Here is a 26,845-nt window from a genome sequence, read left to right as displayed (position 1 = left end):
ATGTGCTCATGAGGTAGGCAATCCAATCCACAATAAATCACAGGATCTTCAAACAACATGTAACATTTAATAGCAGTACACAGATTTTGACAATATTTCAAGGATTCTGATTGTGATGCAAAATGAAACAAGCAAATGTGTGTAATAAATTTGCATTGTAGACTACAGTCCCAAATAGTTGTTGGAATGGTGGCAATTGAGTGTCTTAAGTTACTACAAAAAAACTTTCAGTGGGAATTGATGAAACTCAGCATTTGAACTGTGCTTGTAATTTCTCAGTCCTGCACAGCAAACAGTATGTTTTCTTTATTGAAAATAAATGCCATTGCAAGATCAAACATATTTCTTATATTTAATCATTTTAATGATTTGGTTATTATAAAACCAAAGCAAGTCTTTCAGAAGAATAAAACTGGAATTGTTGCCCCTGTGTTGTGTATATATTAGTAATTTTATTGTATGGATAAAAATGAATGAACCTAGAATTATAGAAAGTAAATCAGGCTGAGGTTTGAACACTAATGTTTGTTCCATTTGTGCAGGATGAAGTATTGGAGTATATTGACGATCTTCTGGAAGAAGCAGACAGTTAATATTAGCGACGGAGCAGAGTCTGCAGTAAAGACTGTGTTGGTTAAAAACACAAAATGAATCCATGTCTCCAGCTGCCTTAACTCAGGATAATTTCCTCAAATTCTGAACTCTTCCCATATGTGCTTAAAGTCTTAGTTTTTTTTTAATATAAACCTCTCTTTGTTTGTTCATCTACGTGCCTGAGTAGCAGCCCTATTTTTTTTTATTTGGAGATGTGCCTTTTATTACTTAATAGAAATTTTTTAGCTTTGAGCCGTTGCCTAATTTATACATTTAGCTTCCATTGTGTTCATTTTCATTTCTTCTCCAATCTAGCTCAGAAATAGTTTCTAGAGATGAAAACCATCACAGCTTCTTCAAAGTTCTTCCAGGCTGCTATCTCGGATTATTGGACTGTTTTTGTTTTCTACGGTTGTACTGATAGTCTTTCTTTAAAAGAATGTTTATTCGGTTTCTTCCAAAATCCAAATGACGTTTAAAGACACCTGGCATACATACTATATGTAGTTGGTTTAACTAACATGCTTTCCATTTCTGAGCAACTTGGTTGGTTTCAGTGCTAAATGTCGTCCTGAATCAGCCCCAAGACCATGTCGATCTTGACTGTAGGGGAGCTGAATTTTTGAAAGCAATATAAATCAGTAAAATCTGCTTCATGGATTCACACTGAATAGAGGTATCAGTCAGTAATATGTGTTCACATGTATTATCCTTCACATCTATCAGGATTAAATTTAGCATTACCAGTGAGAATGGAAACCAGAGATAGTAGGAACTGCAGATGCTGGAAAATCTGAGATAACAAGGTGTAGAGCTGGATGAACACAGCAGGCCAAGCAGCATCATAGGAGCAGGAAGGCTGACGTTTCGGGCCTAGACCCTGAAAAAGTTACTCTCCTCCCCCAAGAATGGAAACCATGTAGGTGCTGTTTGATCTAATTGTCAGGAACCCATTTAATAATAATATTGGGAAGATCTCATATTTAGAAAAAGATGTTATGCATTTTTTTTGCAACTTGTGGAGAATTTTTTGGTATAATTTTTGTTTAAACATGTGACTAAAAAGTATACAGATTGCAAAGTTCAGAAATGTTTACTGATTATGATTCTATATCAAGGACTTAAACCAAACTTGTTTCGTATTTGCCTCAGGATTCCACTAGCTGTACTGCCTCAGTGCCAGGGAAAACATTGACTCATTTATTAATGTTTGAATATAGACCCTTGATGCTGTTTGTAGAGAGTCAATGTGAAAAACCCACAACTAATCCTTCAGTGCAGCTGCTTGTGCCTGGACACTTGGTTGTGAGCCATGCCTTAAACAGCAACTCCTTTTACACAGTCACCGGTGGATTGAATAACATAGTGTAAACTCACCAAACGATTAGAGATTCTCACAAAACAACTGCTGCCTTGATAACATGAATAATCTGTAATCTTTCTGGCTCCAAAATGTTCTTTTCAGAAGAAACTAAATCAGATACCATTTGAAATTGCATGAAGGTGTATATGAGTGCGAATCACATAATACTAACCTTTGTTTGGTCATTGTTTGCTCAACCAAAAAAACCCTCAAAGCCTGCCCTTAAATTCTTTCCATGTTTACTTCAGGTCACAAACTATCTTTTTAATGTATAATCCAAACTGCTTGAAAAATAGAAAAGAAATAACACTAAATTTATTTAACTGAGATTTATATTTGATGATTTAAAGCAAACTAACAAATAGTCTGATGTAGACAGCCAATCACTCGCTGCTCCCTTACAATTACTCCCCTGCACCTACCCCACTCCTCCATCCCCACCTTCAGCTCCTCCCTGCCCCCATATTATGATCTTCACTCTTTTTGTATCTCAATGCATCATGTCTGGACTGTGAACAGCAACATTCTTGTGGTAAATCCTGTTTTTTTTAAAAAAACATGAATCACATTAATATAGCAGTATTAATCTTTCTTTATACACTACAGCCATTGTGTGCCTATTTTATCTTTAGAAAAGGATAGAATCTGTACAACTGGGTGCAATAAACGAAAATAAAATTTCACCTTTTTATGGAGAGATTGTATTGATATTTTTAAGATGGCCTCATTTTATGAAAGATGAGATTTGATTTTCTTGGCCATTATACAGAACAGTGTGAAGCTATTTAGTAAAAGACAGTTGCGTATTAAAGTAGAATAAATACAGTAGGAGTAGAATAAATATCGCATTTTCTCAAAATTAAGTTCAATTAATTGCAGTATTTTGGATTACAATTGTTAAACACATGCAGACTGTTATAACAAAGAACCTAAATAGCAATTATGTACAAATCTTTACATGATTCTGACATGAGCCACCTAAAGTTCCCACCCTTAATTTTACAAGATTCTCCAGGATGTCTAGTCAAATTTAATGTCCAATTGCAACTGAACGAGAGGGTGTCCCTGTTCAGAGGTCATTGGTACACCCATCATTCTTCCAATGGAAGCAGTGTTTTTTTTTTGTCTGCTTAACCAATCAAACTCATTGTTCATTCTGCTTATTCAATGTATTTTAAGCATATTTCTTTGTAATAGTAAGTATTGAAAGCATCTTTGAATTAAGACAACTCATACTGTATTGGAATGCTTCCCATTTTTAAGTTGGGTCATTTCTGATAGCCCCACTTTTATTGCAGAACCTTCCTCAATAAGCAATTTTTAAAATTACACTTTATACTGCATCTCAATGTGCTCAGTGCGTCTCATTTGTCCCTTTCCATTCATTTGGTATATGGAAGTTTTCTGATGTCTGCGTTTGTAGCACCATACAGCCAATATCACTGCTAATACCAGCAGACCAACCAGTGTTACAATGACAGCAATTATGGGGCCTTTCTTTGAGTGCAAACATTCGTCTCCTGTGCAACTGTCAACAGTGGGGAGCAGTTTGGCCTCAGTGCCATCACTGAAATTCTTCCCTTTAGCAAATACATCAATAATGTCTATTTCTGTAAAATCCATCAAAGTCTGGGTACTAGCTGCAGGTGTGCTTAAAGTCACAATATTATGGGTTGAAATCTCCTCTGTTTCTGTGGGGATTGAGGCATGATCTGCAGGGTGTAAACCTTCACTTACTCCAGTGTTTTCTAGAGATGGTGAAGATTCAGTCATTACATCAGAGGATTTCCAGGACTCATCAACACCTGTAATCAAGAAGGTAGTTGTGTAGAAATTGACATCTTCGATAGCTTTATTGGCACTGACATTTTCAGGTTCTGTAGTTGGTGTTAGACCAATGTCCACTTGTCTAACTCCTTGATCAGGCATTCTAGTTGGTACACTTATCTGTGTGTAGTGAATGGCAGAGGTTGTGGTTGGAGTATCGGCCCTGCTGATTTCAATATGGTTGGAATGGTCTGTGGTGACAATAGTTTCATCTTCTACTTGCATTGATCTGTCAAGCTTCTCACCTTCCTCTGTGTTTTCTGATACAATGGGATAGCCATCTACCCAGGTTTCATCCGTGTTAGCAATAGTTTCCTCAATAACTTTAGTTATGGATGAAACAATGGATGGTTCAGCAGGTAAATCTTTGCCTTGAGCTGTTTGGACTCCTTTGATAACATCAGTCTTCACCCCAATTTGATTATCACTTGAAGTAATTTGGAGCTTGGACTTCATTTCTGGTTCCTTGGTATCTGGCTGCTCAGTGTTGGGAAACACTTCAGAAGGGAACCAAAATAGATGCTTCTGGCTGAGTAATGAAATTGGTGACTCAGTTGATTTAGGTGTTTCTTGGCCATCCTCTCCTATTGATCCATCAGTACCTTCATCTAGTTCATCGCCCATACCTGTCTCACCATTCTCCGAAACAATGATTCTGCCTTGCTCATTAAGATCAGAAAATGACATTGAGTCTTCATCAGGGAACTTGTCTTCATAGTCAACATGTCCCTCAGTTTCACCTTTTTTAAAAGAAAAACAAGCATGCTTTAACTAAATTTACTTGGATTTAGCTTTCAAGGGTAAGTAAGTTGTGATTTTCATGCAATGTAGAAACTGGCATACAGATATTAATTTCATTGAGAAATTTTAGTTTCTTTCAGCTATGGGTAGATATGTGTTAGTATTCTCAAATGAATGGTTTCTGAAATACATTTATATCACATGTGGTATAATGAGTTGAAAGTTCATTTGCAATGTTGGTTTTAGCTTGCACTCTTCTGGAGTGCAAGCCTCCTATCCCACTATCAATAGGAGGAGGTAGGAGATAAGGTATCCTGTCCCTGGTCTCTGCCCCATCTTAATAAAAATCCTGTATTGGATTCCCATCCAAAACGAGAGCTCCACAGCCAAGGCCTCTGATTATCCAAGCACCGTTCCAAATGTTGGAAAAACTCATGAGCTGAATTGTACTTTTGTTTTAGCTCAGTCCAAGTTCTGTTGAGACTTTTGGAGGGGTTGTTGCCACAATGAGTCCTCTCTCTGTATCTAAACAAACTCACTACATTAATGCCCCGATGGTGTGTTTCCCATCCAATTTCCACTCTGTCTTGCCACACACCATTCCCACAACTCACCACTTAATAGATGTCTGGCCAAAGGTCAGCATCCCTTGCATCTGTGCTATCTTTAAAATGTGGCAGTGCACCTGTCATTTGCATTCCAAATCTACTGTGCTAATTGAAGGGCCTGTCCACAAAATGTCCTTAGACCATAAGATTTAGGAGCAGAATTGGGCCATTCGGCTCATCAAAGTTGCTTTGCCATTTAATCATGGCTGACATGTTTCTCAACCCCATTTTCCTGCATTCCTCCTCTAACCTTTGATCCCCCTTATTAATCAAGTGCCTATTTCTGACTTAAATACGCTCAATGTCTTGGCTTCTACAGCCTTTTATGGCAATGAGTTCCACAGATTCTCCACACCCTGGCTGAAGAAATTCCTCTTAGTTCTAAAGGGTCAGCATTGCACTCTGAGGCTGTGCCTTTGGGTCCTAGTCTCTCTTACCACTGGAGTCATCTTCTCCATGTCCACGGCTATCCAGGGCACTCAGTATTCTGTAAGTTTAAATGAGATCTCCCCTTGTCCAGATTGTAATGTATAATGTGATCCCAAAATGGACCACTTTGAAACTCCAATAGTCACCAGCTGCAATCCTGTAAATGACCCCTTTATCCATACTCTGCTTTTTGCCAGTCAGCTAATCCTCTATCTATGCCAGTACCTTGTCCCTAACATGATGGGTTCTTACCTTATTTCAAAGCCTCCTGTGCAGCACCTTGTCAAAAGCTTTCTTGAAATCCTAACAGATCAGTTCCATTGGCTATCCTTTGTCTAACTTGCTTGTTACTTAAAGGAATTCTATCAGATTTGTCAGGCATGACGCCCCTTGAAGAAACCATGCTGATACAGCCTTATTTTACCATGTACTTACAAGTACTGCGCAATCTTATCCTTAATGATGGACTCTAAAATCTTACCATTGAACCAAGGGAGGCTAACTGGCCAGTAGTTTCCTATCCTCTCATCTCTCCCTTCTAATTTTCCAGTCATCTGGTACCCTCCCTTACTCCAGTTATTCATGAAAGATCATTACCCATGCCTCCAAAATCTCCGCTCCGAATCCAAAGCTTATTGCCTTTTTGGTTCTGCTTTCTAATTTAGCCCCTGACTGCTCATATTCCCTCAGCAGAGCTGAATTCTTCTTTCTACCTAAATTACTGGTGCTTAAAGGAACCACAACAACTGGATGTTTCCCCTCTCACTCCAAGGGACTCTGTAGCCCAGATGAGATATCTTGAGCCCAGCACCAGGCAGGCAACATAGCCTTCAGAATTGTTGATCTTGGCCATGGAGAACAGTATCTATTCCCTTGACCACACTATCACTGATTACAACTACATTTTTCTGCCCTCTGTTGCATAGCTCCTTGTACAGTGGTGCTTTGGGCAGTTTGCTCATTGGCCCTACAGCCCCCCACTCTTGCCCCCTGCGTGGACAAAAATCTCAAGCCTGTTAGACAAGCTCAAGGGCTGAGGCAACTCCAGCACTACCTCTTTGCTACCTGCCTCGCTCATAGTTACACCCTCCTTTGTAGTCGCACCTTTCCTGACAACTGACTAAATTTGAGGTAGTTGATCTAAGGGGTGTGACTGCCCCCTGAAACACAACATCATTTTCTGAAGAAGGGTCCAGACCCGAAACATCAGCTTTCCTGCTCCTCTGCTGCCTGGCCTGCTGTGTTCATCCAGCCTCACACCATTTTATCAAGGTAATACTCCTCCTCCCTATGTATTGCAGTGATCGAAGTTCAAATTCCAGCTCATCAGTTCTGAGCTGGAGTTCCTCAAGCAACCAACACTTGCTGTGAATGTGGTCACTATGAAGTCTAGCCTCTTTTCATAGCTGAATCACACCAGCCCAAGCAACATCCTGGTGAATCCTTTCTGCACCCCCTCTAATGTAGCCACATCCTTACTATAATGTAGCAATCAGAACTGCACACAGTACTCCAGCTTTGGCTTAACTTACATTATATACAACTCCATCATAACCACCTTATTCTTGTATTCAAGGCATTGACTAATAAAGTGTCCAAATATGTTCGTACCTACCTGTCTTGCTGTCTTCGAGGATCTATGCATATACACACCACGTCCCTCTGGTCCTCTCTAGTTCCTAGGGTCCAACTATTCAATCTTTGCTCCCTTGTTAGTCCTCCCAAAATGTGTCACCTCACTCCATTGGCACTGTTTGGCCTATCTGACCAGTCCGTTTATATCATCCTATACCCGAAGGCTTTCCACCTTGCTATTTACACCAGCAGTTGTCTTGGAATTTTACCAAAAAATGTGAAGAAGAGAAAAAATTTCACCTAGTAATTATTGAGATTACACGAGCAAAGACAGTACGAGAATTGAACATACTCCCCATACGTGACTAACAAATGGAACTCTACTGTTGTTTCTGAGTTGCATAAGATTTGTTTGTTGAATATGGTGACATCAGTGATGCTGTTACACTGAATAGTATTAGACTCGAAGACTAGTTCAAATGTCAGAAACATTCCAGTCAGTTTAATATTGATGCTGAACTAAAAATACTTAAATATAAACAGAAAAATTAAACTTTTAATATTATTTTTTGTCCTCCAGTAATGTGAGAGAAACCAAACATAATTCACTAATGTCTTTTGGGGAAGGAAATCTGCTTTTCTTACCTGGTTTGGTCTACATGGGACTCTAGGCCCACAGAAATGTGGTTGACTCTTAACTGCCCTCTGGGCAATTGGGGATGGACAATAAATGCTAGCCTGTGCATCACGGCCTCCAAACACTTTTTTTTAAGGTAATTACGATTAAAATAAAGCAGTTATCAAATTATCAATTTGAAGTTTTTGCTTTTACTTGCAATAAATTGTGAAAGATTTCTTCTCCTCATTTGAACCAGTCCAACTGCAGAAAGTTAGTTTTGGCACGGGCAATCTGGCCAATCTGCTGAAGGTATAAATGCTTCTATTCATCAGTCTGACATCAAAGAAAACAAATTTGGTTTCCCCTATTCTAAGTTTCATGTTTCCTTTTCCAGAATGACACTAATGGGTGTGTTCAATATTGGGTAATAATTTCTGTCTGGCTTGAGGTTACCTTTGTAGAAAGTAACCTGGCCTCATTGTCGACATTTAGCAAGGAAATGTGATGGTGGTTATATTTAGCAGCTGTAAATGCTGCAAGTGAACGGTACTTCATTTCTCCTCCTCCAACCCATTGAATTATTTTCAATTGCATGAAGGACAGAATGCAGTTCCATATTTAGTCATGAAACATGTATCATCCTCCTGGTTTCTTTTAAAGCCACATTTTATGACACGCAGTCATCATCTTAATCAACCTCCACGAGCTTAGAAAGGTGAACTTTATTACAAGATGAATGCAAGATAAATTTCCCTGCAAACAGTGTATCTGGGCAGCCCTCTCTTGCGTGCTTTCTCTTTTCTCTCTCTCTCTCTCTTTTCGTCCCCCACCCCCCATCTGTTTATGACTGCATCAACAAGTGAACATTTCTATATAAGAATAAGATTGGCAATAACAGCATGATCTCAGTCCCAAATGGCCTCACTTCACAGCTCAGCTGTGGTAAACTGTTTTGCCGTATATGCCTGTCCCTGCTAATACAGAGTGAATAAAGGACGACTCCAAATTCACACTTTTGCCTCCTGTCCAGGGTAAGCTCAATGTTTCTGTGTTTTCAGTGGAACACTGTGTTCATTCATGCCAAGAAAGGAAGCAGGAAACATGAACTATGAGCAATCATTGTACCTTTGAATGTCCCTCAGCTACTTGCCAGCTTGTATTACTTTGCACCTATGACATAATCCGAAAGGGACCTTGTTGAGCCAACTTATATCTGAGATAGATACCTATAATATCTCAACAAGAATCTTGTAAGAGTATATAGCCTATATATATATTTTCTAAAACTGAATTTGTTCAGTAGTTTTCACAATGCCAGACTGTTAGAACCACAGAAAAGGTATGTCACAGAAAAAGGCCATTCAGCCCAATTTGTCTGCTCTGATTTGAATAAACTAGCAACCTGTTCTGGTCCCACTTTCCAGCTCCTGGTCTGTCGCCTTTCAGGTTACAGAGCTTCACAGATTTAGTGTGGACATATGCACAGGGTTGATTCTGAATGGAATTTAAATCAAAGCATTTGTTAGGACATAATTAGAAAGTTGAGCTAATCGGAACACATCAGTCTGGGAAGTTGGAAAAATGTGAGGTTATGCATTTTTGTAGGAAGCATAGAAGAGCTGAATATTATTTAATTAGCAAAAGACTGCAGCATAGAGGAATTTGGGGTTCCTTACACATCAAACACAGAAAGCGAGTACATAAGTTCAGCAGGAATAGGAAAGCCTTTATTTCAAAGGGAATGGAGTATAAAAATAGGGAACTCTTGCTAAAACTATACAAGATACTAGTCAAACCATACCTGAAATATTGTGAACAGTTTTCATCTCATTATCTAAGGAAAGATATACTGGCATTGAAAGCGTTCTAGAGAAGGTACGTTAGGTTGATCGTAGCTATCGAGAGATTTTCTTACAAGGTGAGGTTGAGTTCAGTGGCTTGCACTGATTGGAGTTTAGAAAAATGAGATATTGAAAAATATAGGATTCTTAGGGCTTGGCAAAATCGATGCTGAGAATGTGTGTCGTCTTCTGACAGAATCTAGGATCAAAGGGTATAATCATAAAGTATGAAATTGTCCATTTAAGACAGACATGAGAAGGAATTTCATCTCTAAATGTATTGAATTGTAGTGGAATTCATTCCCACAGACAGCTGTTAAGGATGAAATGTTAGATATGTCCAAGGCTGAGGTAGATAGATTTTCACTAAGGAACTCAAGGGTGATGAGGAAAAGTCAGCAAAGGGGATTTGGTTGTTCAATCACCCATGATCTTATTTTATGGTAGAGCAGACTCAACAGGTCAAATGACCTACTCATACTTCTTTATCTTACGGGCTTATGACCTTAAGTTCCAGGCTCAAATGCAGGTTTGTTTTAACTGAGTTGAGGGGCTTCACCTCAGGTACCAAAGTAGGAAGTGAATTTCAGATACCCACTGCCCTCTGTGTGAGAGAAAGGTTTTCCTCTAAAATAATTAAAATAGACGTGGCTAACAGATGACATGGAATCCCTCAAATTCCCTCTAATTCTTCTAACAAATACTCTGATATCCCCTGGTAATTGATTCTATCCAAGTCCTTCATTATTTTGTACAGCTTTAAGTCACCCTTCAGCTTCCTCTGTTCTAAGGAAACAAACCCTAGCCTATTTCCCCTCCCCCAACCCTCCAAATGCATAACCTTGAAGTTCTATGGTGTTTCAAAGCACATTACAGCCAATGAAGATAACACATTGTGGAGCTGGAGGAACACAACAGGCCAGGCAGCATCAGAGGAGCAGGAAGGGCCTTCAGAAAGGGTCCTGACCCGATACATCAGCTTTCCTGTTCCTCTGTTGCTGCCTGGCCTGCTCTGTTCCTCCAGCCCCACACTATGTTATCTCTGATACCAGCATCAGCAGGTCTTACTGTCTCTTACAGCCAATGAAGTACTGTTGAAGATCAGTCATTATTGCAAATGTAGGAAACGCAGGAGTCAATGTAGACATAAATGGCTCCAAAAGATATCCACAGCTCTGATTTCATGTAACAAAATGTATGTTAATTGGATTTTACTATATTCCTGTGACTATACAAAAATGACAATGGCCCAGATTGTGATATGACACTGATACTGAAACTGTCAGCTTTCAGCAACATACTCCACTGAAGCTAACAGCAACTACTAGAGTGTAATGTGCAGAATAACATGGAAATTCAGGTACTGCTGACTGTTTCTGTATTTCTCCAAAGCCTATGTGGTTGAAACCTCCCTGAGGATATCAATTGAATTGATAACTCTTAATTTTACATGTAGTCTCATTGTAAAAATCCTCAAAAACGTTATGCCTTCAAAATTACTCCGAAACATCCTCACTGGCCCAGAAAATTTTATATTTTAAATTCATTAATATGTTGATTTTTTAAAAAAATTACATTTGTAGATTGTCAGATTTCTCTACAATCATTAAAAATAACCAGAGTTCCTAAAGTAAAAGCATTAAAAGATTATTATTAGTTTAGCTTCAACCATAATCCAACCATGATAACTTAATTAAAATTTTCAGATATGAAAATAAAAGTTAAGGATATTAATTGGTTTTAACTTGCTAGCTTGTGTGAGAATACTTCAATATAGTTGGCACTTTATTTACTTGCTGCTGCATGCAAAACATCCCCCTGGCATTAGATTTAAACTTCTTTCAAGAAAGGGAAAATCCTTTTCACACATTAGAACTTTGTGAGCAACATTCTCAAGGTCAATGTCAAATATCTTTGCTCCATTCTGGACCATAAAATTTAGTAATTAATAAAGTCGAGAGTAATATCATTAGACTGGCAACATCAGTCAGGTTCACCTCCAAACATAGATATCTCTTCCCTCTGCTTTTAAATGTGCACGAAAAGATGGCTTCCAACAATTAGTGAGCAATTTTTTTAAAAGTCTATATAGAAGATAAAACCGTTTCCAAACCATTGGTATAGGCTGTCAGTTAGCTCTGATGATGAAATTGACCAATTTGATATGTGATCCCGTGCCATCCACTTGTTAGCCACATCTACTTTAATTTATTTTAAAGTTGGATTGAAGTCTACAACAAACACTTTATTTGTTATATTTATACTATCTGTGACCCTCTTAAGTGAAATTAGTTTTAAATTGAATGGGAGAGGAGTGCGAGAAATTCTTCCAAATAAAGTGTCAAAAATTCTAACCTACTAAGAAGATTTGCCCTTAGAATCCCTGAAAGCATGATGTTTATTTTCAAGAGGGATCTATCTTTTTTTAGTTCCAAACCCCCAACTGTGCTTTGGTGTTTCTCCAAAAAAAATGTTAAATATTTGGTTAACCTATTAAATGCCCATAACCTGCTGTACTTTCAGCATGGTACTTTGTTTTCATGTGTCATAAGAACTGTTTAAAGATTAGGGGTGGGTTAGTTCCATTGGTTGGTCTGCAAGTTTGCAAAGCAGAGTGATACCAACAGCATGGGTTCAATTCCTGCACCAGCTGAGGTTACTATGAAGGACTCTCCTTCTTAACCTTTCCCCTCTCCTGAAGCACGGTGATGCTCATGTTAAGCCATCACCAGTTGTCTCCCTCTAATGAGGAAGCAGTCATATGATCTGGTAAGACTGTGGCGACCACTTTTATTCAAGATTGTTCTTCAGCAGTAAGTATTCTCTGGGGATTATGTCACCTTAATATTCTAAATTGGCCCGTATACTTTTAACCATTAGTGTTAACTTGCATTTATCTACGTAAATCATCATTAATGCTAAGGGACATCTTATCAGTGAATTAGTCACTGAAGTTTAATTTAGGCCACTGTTTAGCTAAATCACAATAATTATAATAATTACCCTATTCGCTGAAAGATGGCCCCATTGCCCAGAATTGAGTTGACAGGCATCAGTTCCTATATTTATAGTCTGAAGGAGACACAGATTTATTTTAAAGGATTCTTATATGGTTCATATGCTGGTAAATACACAGTGCACAGTGTTTAATGATACCTCAAAGATTTCTTTGCTACTTAGAAATAGCCATAAGCTCTAACAAATTCTTATAACTATTCAGTGACAGATGAGTTGTAAATAGACTGTACTAGAACCCTCTTCACTATCTACACTGATCAATAGTCCAATAAAATGTGGTATTTCTCAGAAAATGACCATGCTGTATTGGAATTAATATTTGTTTTTGGCAATGAGCCACTTTCTGTGACAGCTGTAGTTTTGTTCACATGGAATGGAATAGGGTTATGTTACACAAGGATGGAAATCTGACATACAATTGCATCTAGGAGTGTGTTAACACATATACTTTCATATTCCAAGACCACGGTTTGAAGAAAACATTTCTTGATTTTTAAAATTAAAACCATTTCAATTGGTAAACTTTCAGCTACTTGTCTATGTTTAAAGCAAGCATCACTATGTATGTTCAGTGTTGATATCAGGGCCATAACTACAAAATGTTGTACTCCCTGAACACATCACCTCTATTATGAAGAAGTTCTGATATATTGTAAAACATCATTTAGATGACCCAAAAGCCCTAGTTCATTCTGATTTAAACCCATGCATGATGAGAAACAAAAGAAATTTATTTTACAAGCAGATCTTTAATATTTCAGTTTTGGGACGGTGCAACTTACTGACTAGCCAACATGCAGAATGTCCCAAAGTCGATACCACAATGCCTCCAATCAGTGATCCTGTTGGATGTTAGTATTTAGTGATGTGCATTTTCTCTCACCTTTCATACAGGCTTGAACGAATCCATACCATTCTCCACAGCTATCACACAGCAGGCTAAAGGCTCTCTCCCTGTTGGCCATGACGTAACCTTGGGCACAGACATAAAGCAGCTCATCACCCATTTCAATTCCAGTGTGGCCCTGGAGAATGGTATTGGGAAAGGACGGAGGGTCTCCACAAGGCTTACCTGCAAGGAAAGGAAGATGTTTAGTGATATGTCAAGTATGAAGCAGTCACTCAAATCAGTTTTATTCCCTCTGTAGATTTCACCTTCTGTGTGCTTATCTCTGACAATGCAGAGTTCTGGCATTAGTGAGGAGGATCCTGCCGACTATGTTTCCTCTTCTTATGGTCTTATGATGGTTAACTTTTGATGATAGATCAAAGAGAATACATTTTAGATCCGAGGCTGTATGTATTTGAGGCTGCAACAGTGAAGCTTGTTCTCCATGAAAGAAGTCTATATTACTCTAGTTCACATACCACAAGGTTAATACATAACGCCCTCAGGAAAATTAACAGAGGGCAGAAGGTGTGGCCTATAATATGATTCACCTTAAGTGAAACGATTACTACAATTATCACATTCAGAGATTTCTGGAGAGAGGGTTATTTGCTTGCATAGGCTGAACTTCGCCAGTGATGATACATTTAGTAGGTAGTCACGGGGAAAGAAGTAGGAAAGAATGTCAACGCTGTTCCTGACACTGTCCCACCCCGGGTGACATTCCCTTGGGGGGAGGTTCTCACGATAATTGGCAGCCCTCTCCATTGATACAGACAACGAAGACCCCAGTCAGGAGTAACTTTCCCTCAAAACTGCAACTTTCCCAGGTGTTACATTTGCGAGCCCAATAAGACTGCAGAGGAGGCTTCTTGGCAGGAGGTCAGCAGGCCATGGATGACTGAATTAAGTAGCAGCTTCAGACAGTCATTAATCTTATGAGTCTAGGAAAGCCACTGGAGCTCTCCTGGAGGCATTACCTCTCCATCCTAAGACCCCTTTGTCCTCATTTTCGCCAGTGAAGAGGGACAGCTTCATTAGCATGTCTCCCTTGAGGTACCTCCTAACTCTCCCCCCTCTCCAGTAGCACTTGCTTCTCCAATGAATCTGCTAGCCAACTAGCCATTAGTAAGGGCCTTCCTCTTATAGCTCCCACTTTTCTAGGCTGTCTGCCAATCTCATTTGTCTGGCAAATGAGTTAATGTTCAATTACCATGCCACCTCACATCAAGTTGCACCAGCAAGTGCTCTGAGGCCATGATCAATCCGGTAGCTGCATATTCTCCAGACACCCATGGGAAAGTACAGCCCCATGTTCCGAATGTGGAATCTTTCCATCTGGGAGAATTGCATAGTGGGAATATTTATATATAGTCTCCAATTCTACACCAAAATCTAAAATACAGGAAATCACAGGAAGAAATCACCAGTCAGCAGTACAATTTTTCAATAAGAGCCCAGGAAACTTTTTGTGTATTGGACAACTCATAAATATGGGGTCAATACATATGCCAAACATATACACCTATATATAAACGCATAGGCCAATAAATGTTCACACCAACAAACCAGGATGCATGGATAATGGAATATATAATAAACAGACATTCGTAAATCAAAAATTATATTTGCATAGACTAATGAATTAGTTGCATAGAGCTTATTTCTATAAGCTTATGAAATATGTAAGTCAACAACAATGGACAAGCAAGCCTACAAGTATGGAGTCTGTGATATAAATGTACATAAATCAATTCAGCATAAAGGATCAATAACAGTGACCAGTGATGCTGTATCAGTGACCTGGGCCAGTCTTTTACTGTCACTTGATTAACCAAGGCAAAACTGCACTCAGCTCCTAGCAGTGTAAACTTCGATGTGTAATTTCAAAGCCACACTTTAAGAGTGAGAGAGCAGCTGATTTGTTTAGGGGGTGGTGTTAAAGTATTGGGTGACCTCACTTGCACCTGAGCCAATGTTCCACTTGCAGTATAATCCTGATCTATTGGGTGTACCTAGCACTTCACTGGTTATGCATTTTAGACATTGGCTACATTCCAAATCAAAGGTTTCTGCTGACATCATGATTGGTGTGATTAAATTATAACCATGTATATTTGCCAGGGAGATTTCTTTACAAATTAATCGTAAGAGATAATGTTTATGCTTGGATCCAGCAATAGTTTACTGGTTCTGATTGTTGTTTTGGCAGTGTTTCTCTTCAGCAACTGGACATAACTTTGTAACTAATTACTACAGATCAATTACATGGGAGAACATTGTTCAAGTAAGGGAATGGTATGCACAAACACAATAAGATAATATACTATGACATAGTCCAGCTCAACAGTAACATTAACTTGCAGGACATCACTGTGAGATTCATTGGCAGTGCCTGTCTTGTTTAGTAGGAATGTGGATCAGGAGAAGGGTCTGAAAACACAAAACCACTGTTTTTCCACAGATGCTGTTTGACCTGCTGAGTATTCTCAACTTTTTTGATCTATGCTATTAGATCAGAGAATAGAGAGGGAGATTAGTTGCATTCTCAAACATCCAGCCATGCTGACTTCCACATCTGAATAAGACTTGGCTTTGAGAGCAGACTCCCCACTTTGAGGTTTCCGTGCCAAAACATGCCCAAAGAATTCACTTTCTCTGCAAGTTTTTTTTTTATTTTGTGTCCATGTTGTTTGTATTAACTCTCAAGTTAAATAAATACAGAACGATCTATTTATATCACACCTCTTGCAGCTGCAGAATGCCTTAAAGCACCTTGCAGCCAATGAAATACTTCTGAATTGTAATGTTGGAACTATGCAGCCAATTTGTGCAAAGCAAGATTCTACATCTAATGACATAGTGACTAAATAATTGTGGGGTTCATTGAAGATTAATATTTACCAGACACCAAGAAAGTTGCCCTATTCTTCCAATCATGTCTTAGGATCATTTACATCCATCCAAGAACACAGATGGAGCCTTGGTTTAACAACTGCTCCAAAAAATGACACATCTAACAGAGCAGCAATCTTTTAATACTGCATGGGGAGTGTCAACTATAGTATATGTTTGTGTGTGGAATGGAATACAGATCCAGAATGCCATAAATGTACATAATTTATTGCTTGATCAAAGTAACAGCTCAAATTGGGAGTATTGGGAAGAAAAAGTGTTCAGAAAGGAAGTTTGTGAAGCTTTTAAAATATTTTTAAGAATTGTTGCCTTGTTTGTTGGCTGGATGCTATGCTTGAAGTAAATGTTGCTGCTTCAGGAGGTTATTTCAGAGACCATTATTCCCAATGTCAATGTTAAACGCTACTAGGAAATAGTAGCTATGTTGGGTGTAATCTTCCAAAATGCCTTAGATTCTGTTAAATGGAGCTGATTTATGCACAATTGAGCTTCAAGAATTTTATTGGGACAGAACCTGATATCATATTAAATAGTACCATCATCTAACATGCAGGCTGATTGACTAAAGTTCAAACAAGATAAAAAGTAATCAAATAGCACTGTAACTTCATTGAACAAATCTTAAAATTTAATATAAAAACAAGCCAATTTTAAATAGCTAATTCCCCGATTCATTTCAGTCCTATTTTTTAAATAAGGTGTTATCACTTCAACATTTAACCATCTCCTCTGAATACCTAACAAGTTCAAGGTGAGCCTACCAATTATCAAATAACCATTTCATTTTAAACAATATTGAAATAGATGAAGTCATTATTCTGTGAATCTTATGAAATAAACAAATGGGAACGAACAAAGGATTCACTAGTTAATTGATGTCTGGTATAACATGGTTTATTGAGATGTGATTTCATGCTTGCATTATTAACCAGAGATTAGATAATAACAGACTAAAACTATTTCTAGCTGAGTCCACAGACAATCTGTATGATTATAGCCCATCCTGTCTATACCTCTGTAATCAATCTCTGCCTGCAGTGTGTTTCTGGACATCCTATTATTCAACAGGAGTTGCCTGCTTTCTGCAATGTTCCAGGGCAACCAGTAAATCACAGCTCTTACCCACAGCCAAACAGTCATTTCCAGCTTCCTCGGTATAAGTACAACCAGCAGCTCAATACTTTCAGACACTGTGACAATCACAACTATCCTGAAAATGTTACTGGCAAAAACACCTCACATAACGGCAACCCTTTGCAAAAAAAAGTAATAACAGAGACCTTAAAGCAGGCTTTCAGAATGGTTGCACATAACAAATATTTACAAAACATCCCAAGGTGCTTCGCAACCATGTTAGAAACCAAAGTTTGACACGAATCGCATAAGGCACTGTTATGGCAGATGGTGAAAATCTCAATGAAGTAGAGTTTTAAAGAGCATCTTAAAGAAGGAAAGCAAGGTAGAGAGGCCGAGAGTTTTCAGGAGGGAATTCCAGAGCTTGGGACCCAGGCAGTTGAAAGTGCATCCACCAATGTGGAGTGATTAAATCCAGGGATGAAGTTGGAGAAGAGACTTATGACAATAATGAAATGTTGTTTGAATGACTTTTGAAATCTGGCCTGCATAATTCAGACACTACTGCCTATCATCCTCTCAATTCCCCATTAAACTGTTGTCCACATTCAACCATTGGTAAAGCACTATTCTCTGTTAACAGGATTGATACTTGGAATATTAAAATTTAATCATTAAAATAACACTTTAATAACAGGTAAACACATTTGACAGCTGTCCTACACACAACAGATCAGCAGAAGAATAATTTGTCCACGATATTGAGCCACAAAGACAAATAGTTTCTATCCCTGATTTCTACTGCATTATGTCATCTCAGCCAGAATAATGATTTACACTCCTGCAGAATTCCTGGACCAGAAAGGAGAAGTATTGGCAATGATCCTTGATCCTAACCATCGTTCTGTGAATCCTCCACCAAAAGATAGATGAGTGAGAGTACAGGCTAGGATTTTAATATTTAGCGAAACCTGCCTGATCATCAGAATGTGGGATCACACTGAAGGAAGGTATCTGGGATCCATGGAATTGCATCCAAGCATTGAATCGCAAAGTACTGAAGCAGAGGGGATATCATTCAAAAGGAGAAAGAAATCTTAAATAAGATTACTTGAGCTAAATCTTAGATTTTTTTTGGGTAAGTGCAAGTTTCATTAATCATTTTGGAGGCATTGTCACTGTAAGGCCCAGCAAGATTTCTTGCTGTACCTTCCCAACCTCACCTTATTAATTACTCACACTGCTGCGATGTCATCCCCCATTTCTGATTCTAGCCCCATCTGAACCAATACCATCCCCAAAACAACTCATTACTTGCCAGATATCCGCTGAATGTCCAGCATCCTATGTCATGTTTGAAAAGCCTCTGTTCACCGGGCAAACATTGGCAATCCAGCATTGCCCTTACCTAGCAATGTAATGGCACAGCAGCCACAAAGCCACACTACTCATGGCAGACAGCTAGCATGGCTGACTCTCCCTGGCATCTACAAGACCATTCTCTCACCCTCGTCACTGTTTAACCACCATGCCACACAGTTTACCTGTCATTAGCTACATCCTATCTAACCACTCTCTCCAAGTTACTGCTATTCTGTCCCTAATCCACTGGGCACATGTCTCGTCTTTGCCCAGTAGGGGAATATCTCATACAGGTAAGTAATCGGGCAATTCGAAACATGAAATTTTATTGACAGAGTGAACGCAAATGAAACAAATAAAGGCTGTATTTTATCCTCGTAATGTCTACCAAATGCTGACATGATAACAACAACAATTCAACATTCCGTGATGATCTTCTGCATACAGCTCTGATTTGCTGGAACCGGGTGTCAATCAGACCCTATCTGGCTTGAAGCCCCCATTGCAACTGAGCACCGAAAGTCCCCAAACCCACCTTGCACCCTTCCAGATGATTGATGGATGGGCCCCCAGGATTTTATTTTATTTTATTCATTTTATGGGATGTAGGTGTTGCTAGCTGGCCAGCATTTCCTGCCCATCCCTAGTTGCCCTTGAGAAGGTGGTAGTGAGCTGCCTTTTTGAACCACTGCAGTCCTCCTGCTGTGGGTTGACCCACAATGCTATTGGGGAGTGAATTCCAGGTTTTTGACCCAGCGACAGTGAAGGAACAGCAATATATTTCCAAGTCAGGATGGTGAGTGACTTGGAGAGGAACTTGGAGGTGATGGTGTTCCCATATATCTGCTGCCCTTGACCTACTAGATGGAAGTGGTCGTGGGTTTGGAAGGTGCTGTCTGAGGATCTTTGATGAATTACTGCAGTGCATCTTGTAGATAGTACACACTGCTGCTACTGAGCGTCGGTGGTGGAGGGAGCGGATGTTTGTGGATGTAGTGCCAATCAAGCGGGCTGCTTTGTCCTGGATGGTGTCAAGCTTCTTGAGTGTTGTTGGGGCTGCACTCATCCAGGCAAGTGTGGAGTATTCCATTACACTCCTGACTTGTGCCTTGTAGATGGTGCACAGGCTTTGAGGAGTCAGGAGATGAGTTACTTGCCGCAGTATTCCCAGCTTCTGGCCTACACTTGTAGCCACTCTGTTAATGTGGTGAGTCCAGTTGAGTTTCTGGTCAATGGTAACCCCCAGGATGTTGATAATGATGGTTACACCGTTGAATGTCAAGGGCAGTGATTAGACTGTCTCTTATTGGTGATGGTCATAGCCTGGCATTTGTGTGGCACGAATGTCACTTGCCACTTGTCAGCCCAAGCCTGGATATTGTCCAGATCCTGTTGCATTTGAACATGGACTGCTTCAGTGTCTGAGGAGTCATGAATGGTGTTGAACATTGTGCAATCATCGGTGAACATCCCCACTTCTGACCTTATGATGGAGGGAAGGTCATTGACGAAGCAGTTGAAGATGGTTGGGCCTAGGACACTACCCTGAGGAACTCCTGCAGAGATGTCCTAGAGCTGAGATGATTGACTTCCTACAACCACCACCATCTTCCTATGTGTCAGGTGTGACTCCAACCACTGGAATGTTTGCCCCCGATACCTACTGCTCCTTGATGCCACACTCGGTCGAATGCAGCCTTGATATCAAGGGCTGTCAGTCTCACCTCATTTTCTCCAGAACTCTGACCAACTTTGATGAGCAAAACCTAGACCTGACTGACCAGCCTTGACCAGTGAGTTAGCAGCTCCTTGACTGGTGATACACCACTTCCCTCATGCTGGTCCTGGCTCTATAGGGCAGAATGCTGCTCGCTCCCCACACAGCAGTGAGACAGGCCCCTGACTGTGAGCATACCAAGCGGATGGCAGGCAGTGGCCTCTTGTACTGTTCATGGACTGTGTCATTAATGGCACTGGACTTCACTGGCCAACAGTGCCTGCCTCCACCGGGCTGCATGAGGACTAGCCCATTTAAGTCATAGCCATTTGGTTGAATAAACAGACAGTGTGTCTGTCATGCAGACATCTGGCACTTAGTGTAGGTGTTAAATTGATGTCTCAGTTTGCGGTACGGGGGAGGCGATGGCCTAGTAGTATTATCGCTGGACTATTAATACAGAGACTCAGATAATGTTCTAGGGACCCAGGTTCGAATCCCACCACGGCAGATGGTGGAATTTGAATTCAATAAATATCTGGAACTAAGAGTCTAATGATGACCATGTCGATTGTCGATTGTTGGAAAAACCCATCTGGTTCACTAATGTCCCTTAAGGAAAGAAACTGCCATCCTTACCTGGTCTGGCCTACATGTGACTCCAGACCCACAGCAACGTGGTTGACTTGTAACCTCTGGGCAATTAGAGATGGGCAATGAATGCTGCCTAGCCAGCAAGACCCTCATCTCATGAATGAATAAAGGATGTACTGCTGGATAGATCCTGACTAACAAGCATTACAAGCAGCCTGTCTATGGCTGCACAAGGGAGGACATTAATATGACAGTACAGGTAGTCTTTGTCTCTGGTTAAAATGCCAATGCACTAACATACATGGCACGGCACAGTAAGGCAAGGCATGGATGCTGCCAATGTGCAGGTAGGCGCTAGGTAAGTTAATGCTAACGGAGCAAGCAAATGGCCCTGAGAAAGAGTGTCCTGATCTTGGTCGTACACAGCCTGGCCCTAATTTTAAGACTGTGCCCCTTGGGTTTTTATTTCCTCACTTGAGGAATTCTTTTTGTATCTAACCTATCACAGTCTTCAAACATTTTAAGCACATTGATCAGATGTTCCTCAATAGAAAAATGGAATCCAAGCCAAGTTTTTGAAACTTGTCTTCAAACATTAACCCTCTTCTTGATAACATTCTGGTGAATATATACTGCACCCTCTCCAAGGCCAATATACCCTTCTTCAGATGTCCTGCCTACAACTGAATGCAGTTGTGCCAGATGACATTTAATCAAGGCTCCATTTTCAACAAGTCATGGAATTTAATCTTCCTGAGAGCTTTACTGAAAAAAAGAGTGCATCAAATCCAAAGTAAGATTAGAACTTAGTATATTTTACAGAATGATCATGGCTGACAGGACTGTACTGACAAATATTTCTATAAAACAATAAAAGCAAACTGCACTAAACTGGATACTTATCAAACTACTCCATTTCTAGTCAGACTGGGTTGATCATACTCAGGCCAGAAAAATTGATTAACTGAACCACAAGTCTAAGCCAGTGGAAGACCTGCCTCTCAACCTTCTTCAAAATCTCTGCACATACGTTTCCCTCCTCTTTATCTTACATCAGTCCACAGCAAGAATCTTAAAGGTGCAACAACAATTTAATTTAAAACATCTTCAGTATAACTGATTTCCTCTGTGGAAACATCCCAAAATATAACACACTTTGTTACCAGTTTAAAAGATTAACATTTGACAGTGTGGATTGATGCAGCACTGACCTTGATCTTTAATGCAGAATGAATCATATGGACCAGGTGAAGAAGCTGCTTCAGTTTTAACTCGAATGGTTTGGATGTCCTGTTGGTTGAACCCCATGTTACTGCATATGGTTATCCTGTGTATGAATTGAACACATTGATTACTTCAAATCTAGATTGTGAACTATTTTTAAAATTTACATTCAATTTCTTCTTCACCTTGTTTCACTCTCAATTTAATTCCCATTAAAGGGCATCCAGCCCTTCATTCTGCACCATTCTCGGAACAAGAACTCAAACAAGTAAGCTGTTTCAGGATTGTACTGGACATTCCTAACTTGCTGTTGTAATTGTGGGAGACTATGGAATTGTTGGCGCTTTAAAGTGGGTAAATGTCTTGCTGATTGTTAGGGCTGAGATTCTGCAAGAGTTTGGGCAGTGGAAGATTGACAAAATTCCTGCAGAAATAGTGGTAAATGATTTTGTCTCTCCAGAATCCTACCAATTTCTATTAGGGTTGTGATCAGAAATTGGGACAAACTTGTGGAAAGTCAGGATGCAGGAGTTTACGATGAGCCTGCTGTTCAATTTTTGTCAGGTCCAGGAGAAGATCTGATAAAGATTAAAGGAGTATTTGTCATCAGCGAACATTACCTTTACTTAAACATTACAAGATACAGGATATGTACATGACCAGACTTAATCTGCTCCACAAGACTGCTGGAGAGAACCATCTTCTAGCAGTCATGTTATCTTACATCATTTCCCAATGATGATGTAAACTAACTTAGTTACATACTTGCATGAACCATTTACATTACAAGGATCCACAAGTTGGAATCAGAGGACAATGGCTAACATCACCTCCAGTTGGATGTGTTCTGGGATGTTTCATCATATGACCTAACTTAAGAATCTCAATGCCACACTACAGTCATTACTGAGCCATTGTCAAAGTGTCCTGTCCCCACTTAACAGCTGTAATGCCAACTGATATGGCTTTAGAGTCATGGAGTCTTCGAGATGTACAGCACAGAAACAAACCCTGCAGCCCAACTCTTCCACACCGACCAGATATCCTAAATGAATCTAGTCCCATTTGCCAGCATTTGGCCCATATCCCTTTAAACCCTTCCTACTCATATACCCATCCAGATACCTTTTAAATGTTGTAACTGAACCAGCCTCCAACACTTCCGCTGGCAGCTCATTCCATACATGCACCACTTTCTGTGTGAAAAAGTTGCCCCTTAGATTTCTTTTAAATCTTTCCCCACTCACCTTAAACCTGTGCCCTCCAGTTTTGGACTCCCCACCCCAGGAAAAATACCTTGACTATTTACCATATCCATGGCCCTCATGACTTTATAAACCTCTATATTTCACCCCTCAGCCTCTGACACTCCAGGGAAAATAGCCCAAGTCTATCAGCCTCTACCTATAGCTCAAACCCTCCAACCTTGGCGACAACCTTATAAATCAGTTCTGAACCCTTTCAAGTTTCACAACACCCTTCCAATAGCAGGGAGACCAGAATTGCACATAGTGGTTCAATAGTGGCCTAACCAATGTCCTGTACAGCTGCAACATGATTTCTCAACTCCTACACTCAATGATCTGAGTAGCTTAATTCTTAATTTTCAGTTACACATCCATTATCTCCAAACTCAGTTTTTTTAATAACTAAGAAACTAAATGACTAAACAAAATTGAAGAAGACCATTTTTATTTCTATATGTTGTCCACCTCTCATTTCCCTTGAATTAAATGGCTCCCAGACAGATTTCTATGAGAGGGTTTCATGATCACCATTACAAAGAATTTCTTTATATATCGGATTTATTAATGAATTAAAATTCCACGAAATGACACAGTGCGATTTAAAGTCAAATCATCAGAGCATTAGCCTGACTTCAGCATGAGCCAAATTATTGTAAGACTACTGTCTCCATTGAAACTAATTTGCTATGAAAATTTGCTCTTTTCTGGTCAGAATATACCTAAGCTATCTGGCCAACTCAATAGGTGCTTAGAGAAGGATTTAAGAATTCCAGCGCAGTTAACAAAAGTACTTGAGAGAAAAGAATGCAAACTGCCAGAAGACATCCAGGTCTCATTGCACCTTCCCCTTTCACATTCTGTTGCCATTGAGATAATAATCTGGCTTCCTGTTTTTGCCACCAAAGTGGTTAACTTCACATTTATCCACATGATGCTTCCTCTGCCATGCCTATGTCCACTCACTCAACTATTTCAAATCCGACTGAAGCATCTCTGCATTCTCCTCACAGTATAACCTCACACCAAGCTTTGCATCATCTGTAAGCTTGGAGATAGTACCCTCAAATACATCTTTAATGTACATTGTGAATAGTTAGGGTCCAAGCACTGATCCCTGTGGAACTCCACTGGTCACTGGCTGCCACTCAGAAAATGATCAGTTTATTCATACTCTTTGTTTGCTGTCTGCCAGCCAGTTCTCTATGTCAGCATACTAAACCCAATCCCATGCCCTTTAATTTTACATGCTGAGCTCTTACATAGGACCTTATCGAATGACCTCTGAAAGTCCAAGCAAACCACATCCACTGGCTAACCTGATCAACTCAACTAGTTACATCCTTGAACAATTACAATTAATTTTTCAAGAATGATTTTCATTTCATAAATTCATGTTGACTCTATCAAATCTTGTCACTGTTATCCAAGTGATTAGCACTGCTGCTTCACAGTGTAAGAGACCCGGGCTCGATTCCAGCCTCCTTTTATAAGTATGCGGTTACATTAACTAACCTTCAATCTGTAGGAAATGTTTCAGAGTCTATAGAATCTTTAAAAATGACCACCAATGCATCTACTACTTCTAGCACCACAACCTTTAAATATTCTGGGGTGTAGATTGTTGGGACCTGGGAATTTGTCCATCTTTAATCCCATCAATTTCTCCAACTCCATTTCCCTACTAAAACTGATTTCCTTCAGTTCCTCTCTCTCACTTCACTCTCTCTGTTCACATGGAACTCATTTTATAGCTGTCAGTATAAGTTGAATTTGATTTGCAATGGTCAGAACTGAAAGCATCCTGTGTTAACTCACTATGACACCCAATTATTTAAATGCCCATCATTATAAATCTTGTAGTTTCTGACTTTGTTCAACGCAAATCAAAATTATGAGAGGCTTTATGGAATAAATAAGGAGAAGTTACTTCCACCAGCAGAGAGATTGGTAACCAGACAGCACAGATTTAAATGAACTAGAAAAGAAATGAGACAACTTGGGGAGGTGTAAAAGGTGGCTGTGAGTTAGACTCTCAAGATGGAAGCCTCCTTTCCCTTCAGTTTGGAAAAGTTTTTATTATGATGTGTTTCAATGGTCAGAGCTCAGTTCAGGCTGAGCACGTGGTGTAAAATTGCTCATATTCTGACACATGGAAACTACCAAACATTCAGAGAACATTTGATATGTAAACTGCTCTACTGAAAAAGGAATGGGATGTCATTCTGAGATTAGGGTTGAAAAAGAGGTCTCTATTCAGTTTCTAACTCTGTTATCCTGGGAATACTTGATCCTCAATAGCAAAAACTAAGAAAAGACAAGATAGTGTATTTTATATGTTGATCTTATATTTTTAACGTTCATAAATTAAATAACATTTTCGTTTTTAAGCTAAGGATGATCAATGCACATAAGTTAATGAGAATGCAAAATTGTTATTGCCAAAATTTAAGATTAATCTCTGGTTGAGATGTGGTCACAATCTATAACAAATATTTCAGAACGCATTTGTTCTGCCAGGAATTTATTCCATTTGAAGCTCATTCTTGTCATTGAGGAGAAAGCTGTTAAAATATCATTGCGTCTCATCTGGATGGGTTACAAATCTAAAAACAGGCTCATTTCTCACTAGTTAAACAACATTCCGGGTTGTTTCCTGAATCAATGAAGAACAGATACAACACAGTGAGTTAGAATTGACTATTGCACGCAGTGTTCATGAGTCATTATAACAGATATTCTAGGGTAATAAAAATGTCAATTGTGTTTTATGCTGCTCTCAGAGAACATCTTCAGATAGTTCTAATTGCTGATTACGACATTGACACTTCCCTGATATTCACCCAACAATGTGAAGAGTGACTCATTAAAGTGTAAGTTATTCGGCTGCGTGCTGCACGACCATCCATACAAAATTTCTCACCGGAAAAGCCAAATGTTTTCAGGAAGGTTAATCTCCATCCTATGGGGGTGGGGTAGGGCTGAGGGGAAATGAGGGGTCTTTACCCTATCCTGAGGGGAAATGAAGGATCTTTACCCGATCCGGTTGCCTGCGATCCAGCCCGTGGTACATTCTGTGAACGCGCACTCCTCCACCGCTCGCCGCAGCTCTTCAGCTGTAGCCAGGCGCGCCCCCTGCTCTCTGCACAATCCTTGTGCCGCGGCCACGTCCCACTGCGCGCTCCCATTCTTTGGCCGGAGTACGAACAT

The 26,845-nt window shown here is 39.7% G+C and overlaps 2 protein-coding genes across 2 annotated transcripts in view; one reads left to right on the top strand and one right to left on the bottom strand.

Annotated features, from left to right (window-relative positions):
- Window positions 1-2,652, top strand: part of LOC109936858 (cartilage associated protein) — a 34,723-nt gene extending 32,071 nt beyond the window's left edge. The window contains exon 7 of the mRNA XM_020535460.2: window positions 543-2,652. Within this exon, the coding sequence (XP_020391049.1) occupies window positions 543-593 (51 nt within the window). The 3' untranslated portion in view covers window positions 594-2,652. The remainder of the gene's footprint in view (window positions 1-542) is intronic.
- susd5 (sushi domain containing 5) lies at window positions 2,648-26,845 on the bottom strand. Its single transcript, XM_048595894.1, has 4 exons — window positions 26,673-26,845; window positions 22,379-22,494; window positions 13,499-13,687; window positions 2,648-4,524 (listed from the first exon to the last, which is right to left on the bottom strand). Exons 1-4 carry the CDS (start codon window positions 26,843-26,845, stop codon window positions 3,284-3,286), a joined length of 1,719 nt encoding a protein of 572 aa, XP_048451851.1. The 3' UTR covers window positions 2,648-3,283.

This window comes from Rhincodon typus, chromosome 4 (genome assembly GCF_021869965.1).
Source record: "Rhincodon typus isolate 14 chromosome 4, sRhiTyp1.1, whole genome shotgun sequence".
NCBI classification, from domain to species: domain Eukaryota; kingdom Metazoa; phylum Chordata; class Chondrichthyes; order Orectolobiformes; family Rhincodontidae; genus Rhincodon; species Rhincodon typus.
Note: the sequence above shows the minus strand (reverse complement) of the source record. Positions and strands in the feature narration are given on the sequence as shown.

Bases quoted from the DNA above. Each gene is read 5' to 3' on its own strand.
- susd5 (XM_048595894.1), bottom strand. From the start codon at position 26,845: ATGTTCGTACTCCGGCCAAAGAATGGGAGCGCGCAGTGGGACGTGGCC. The intron at 22,495-26,672 runs GTAAAGATCCTT...ATTCATACACAG, and splicing joins ATCGCAGGCAACCGGATCGG to GATAACCATATGCAGTAACA. The intron at 4,525-13,498 runs GTGAGAGAAAAT...CTTTTAAAAAAG, and splicing joins CGTTCAAGCCTGTATGAAAG to GTGAAACTGAGGGACATGTT.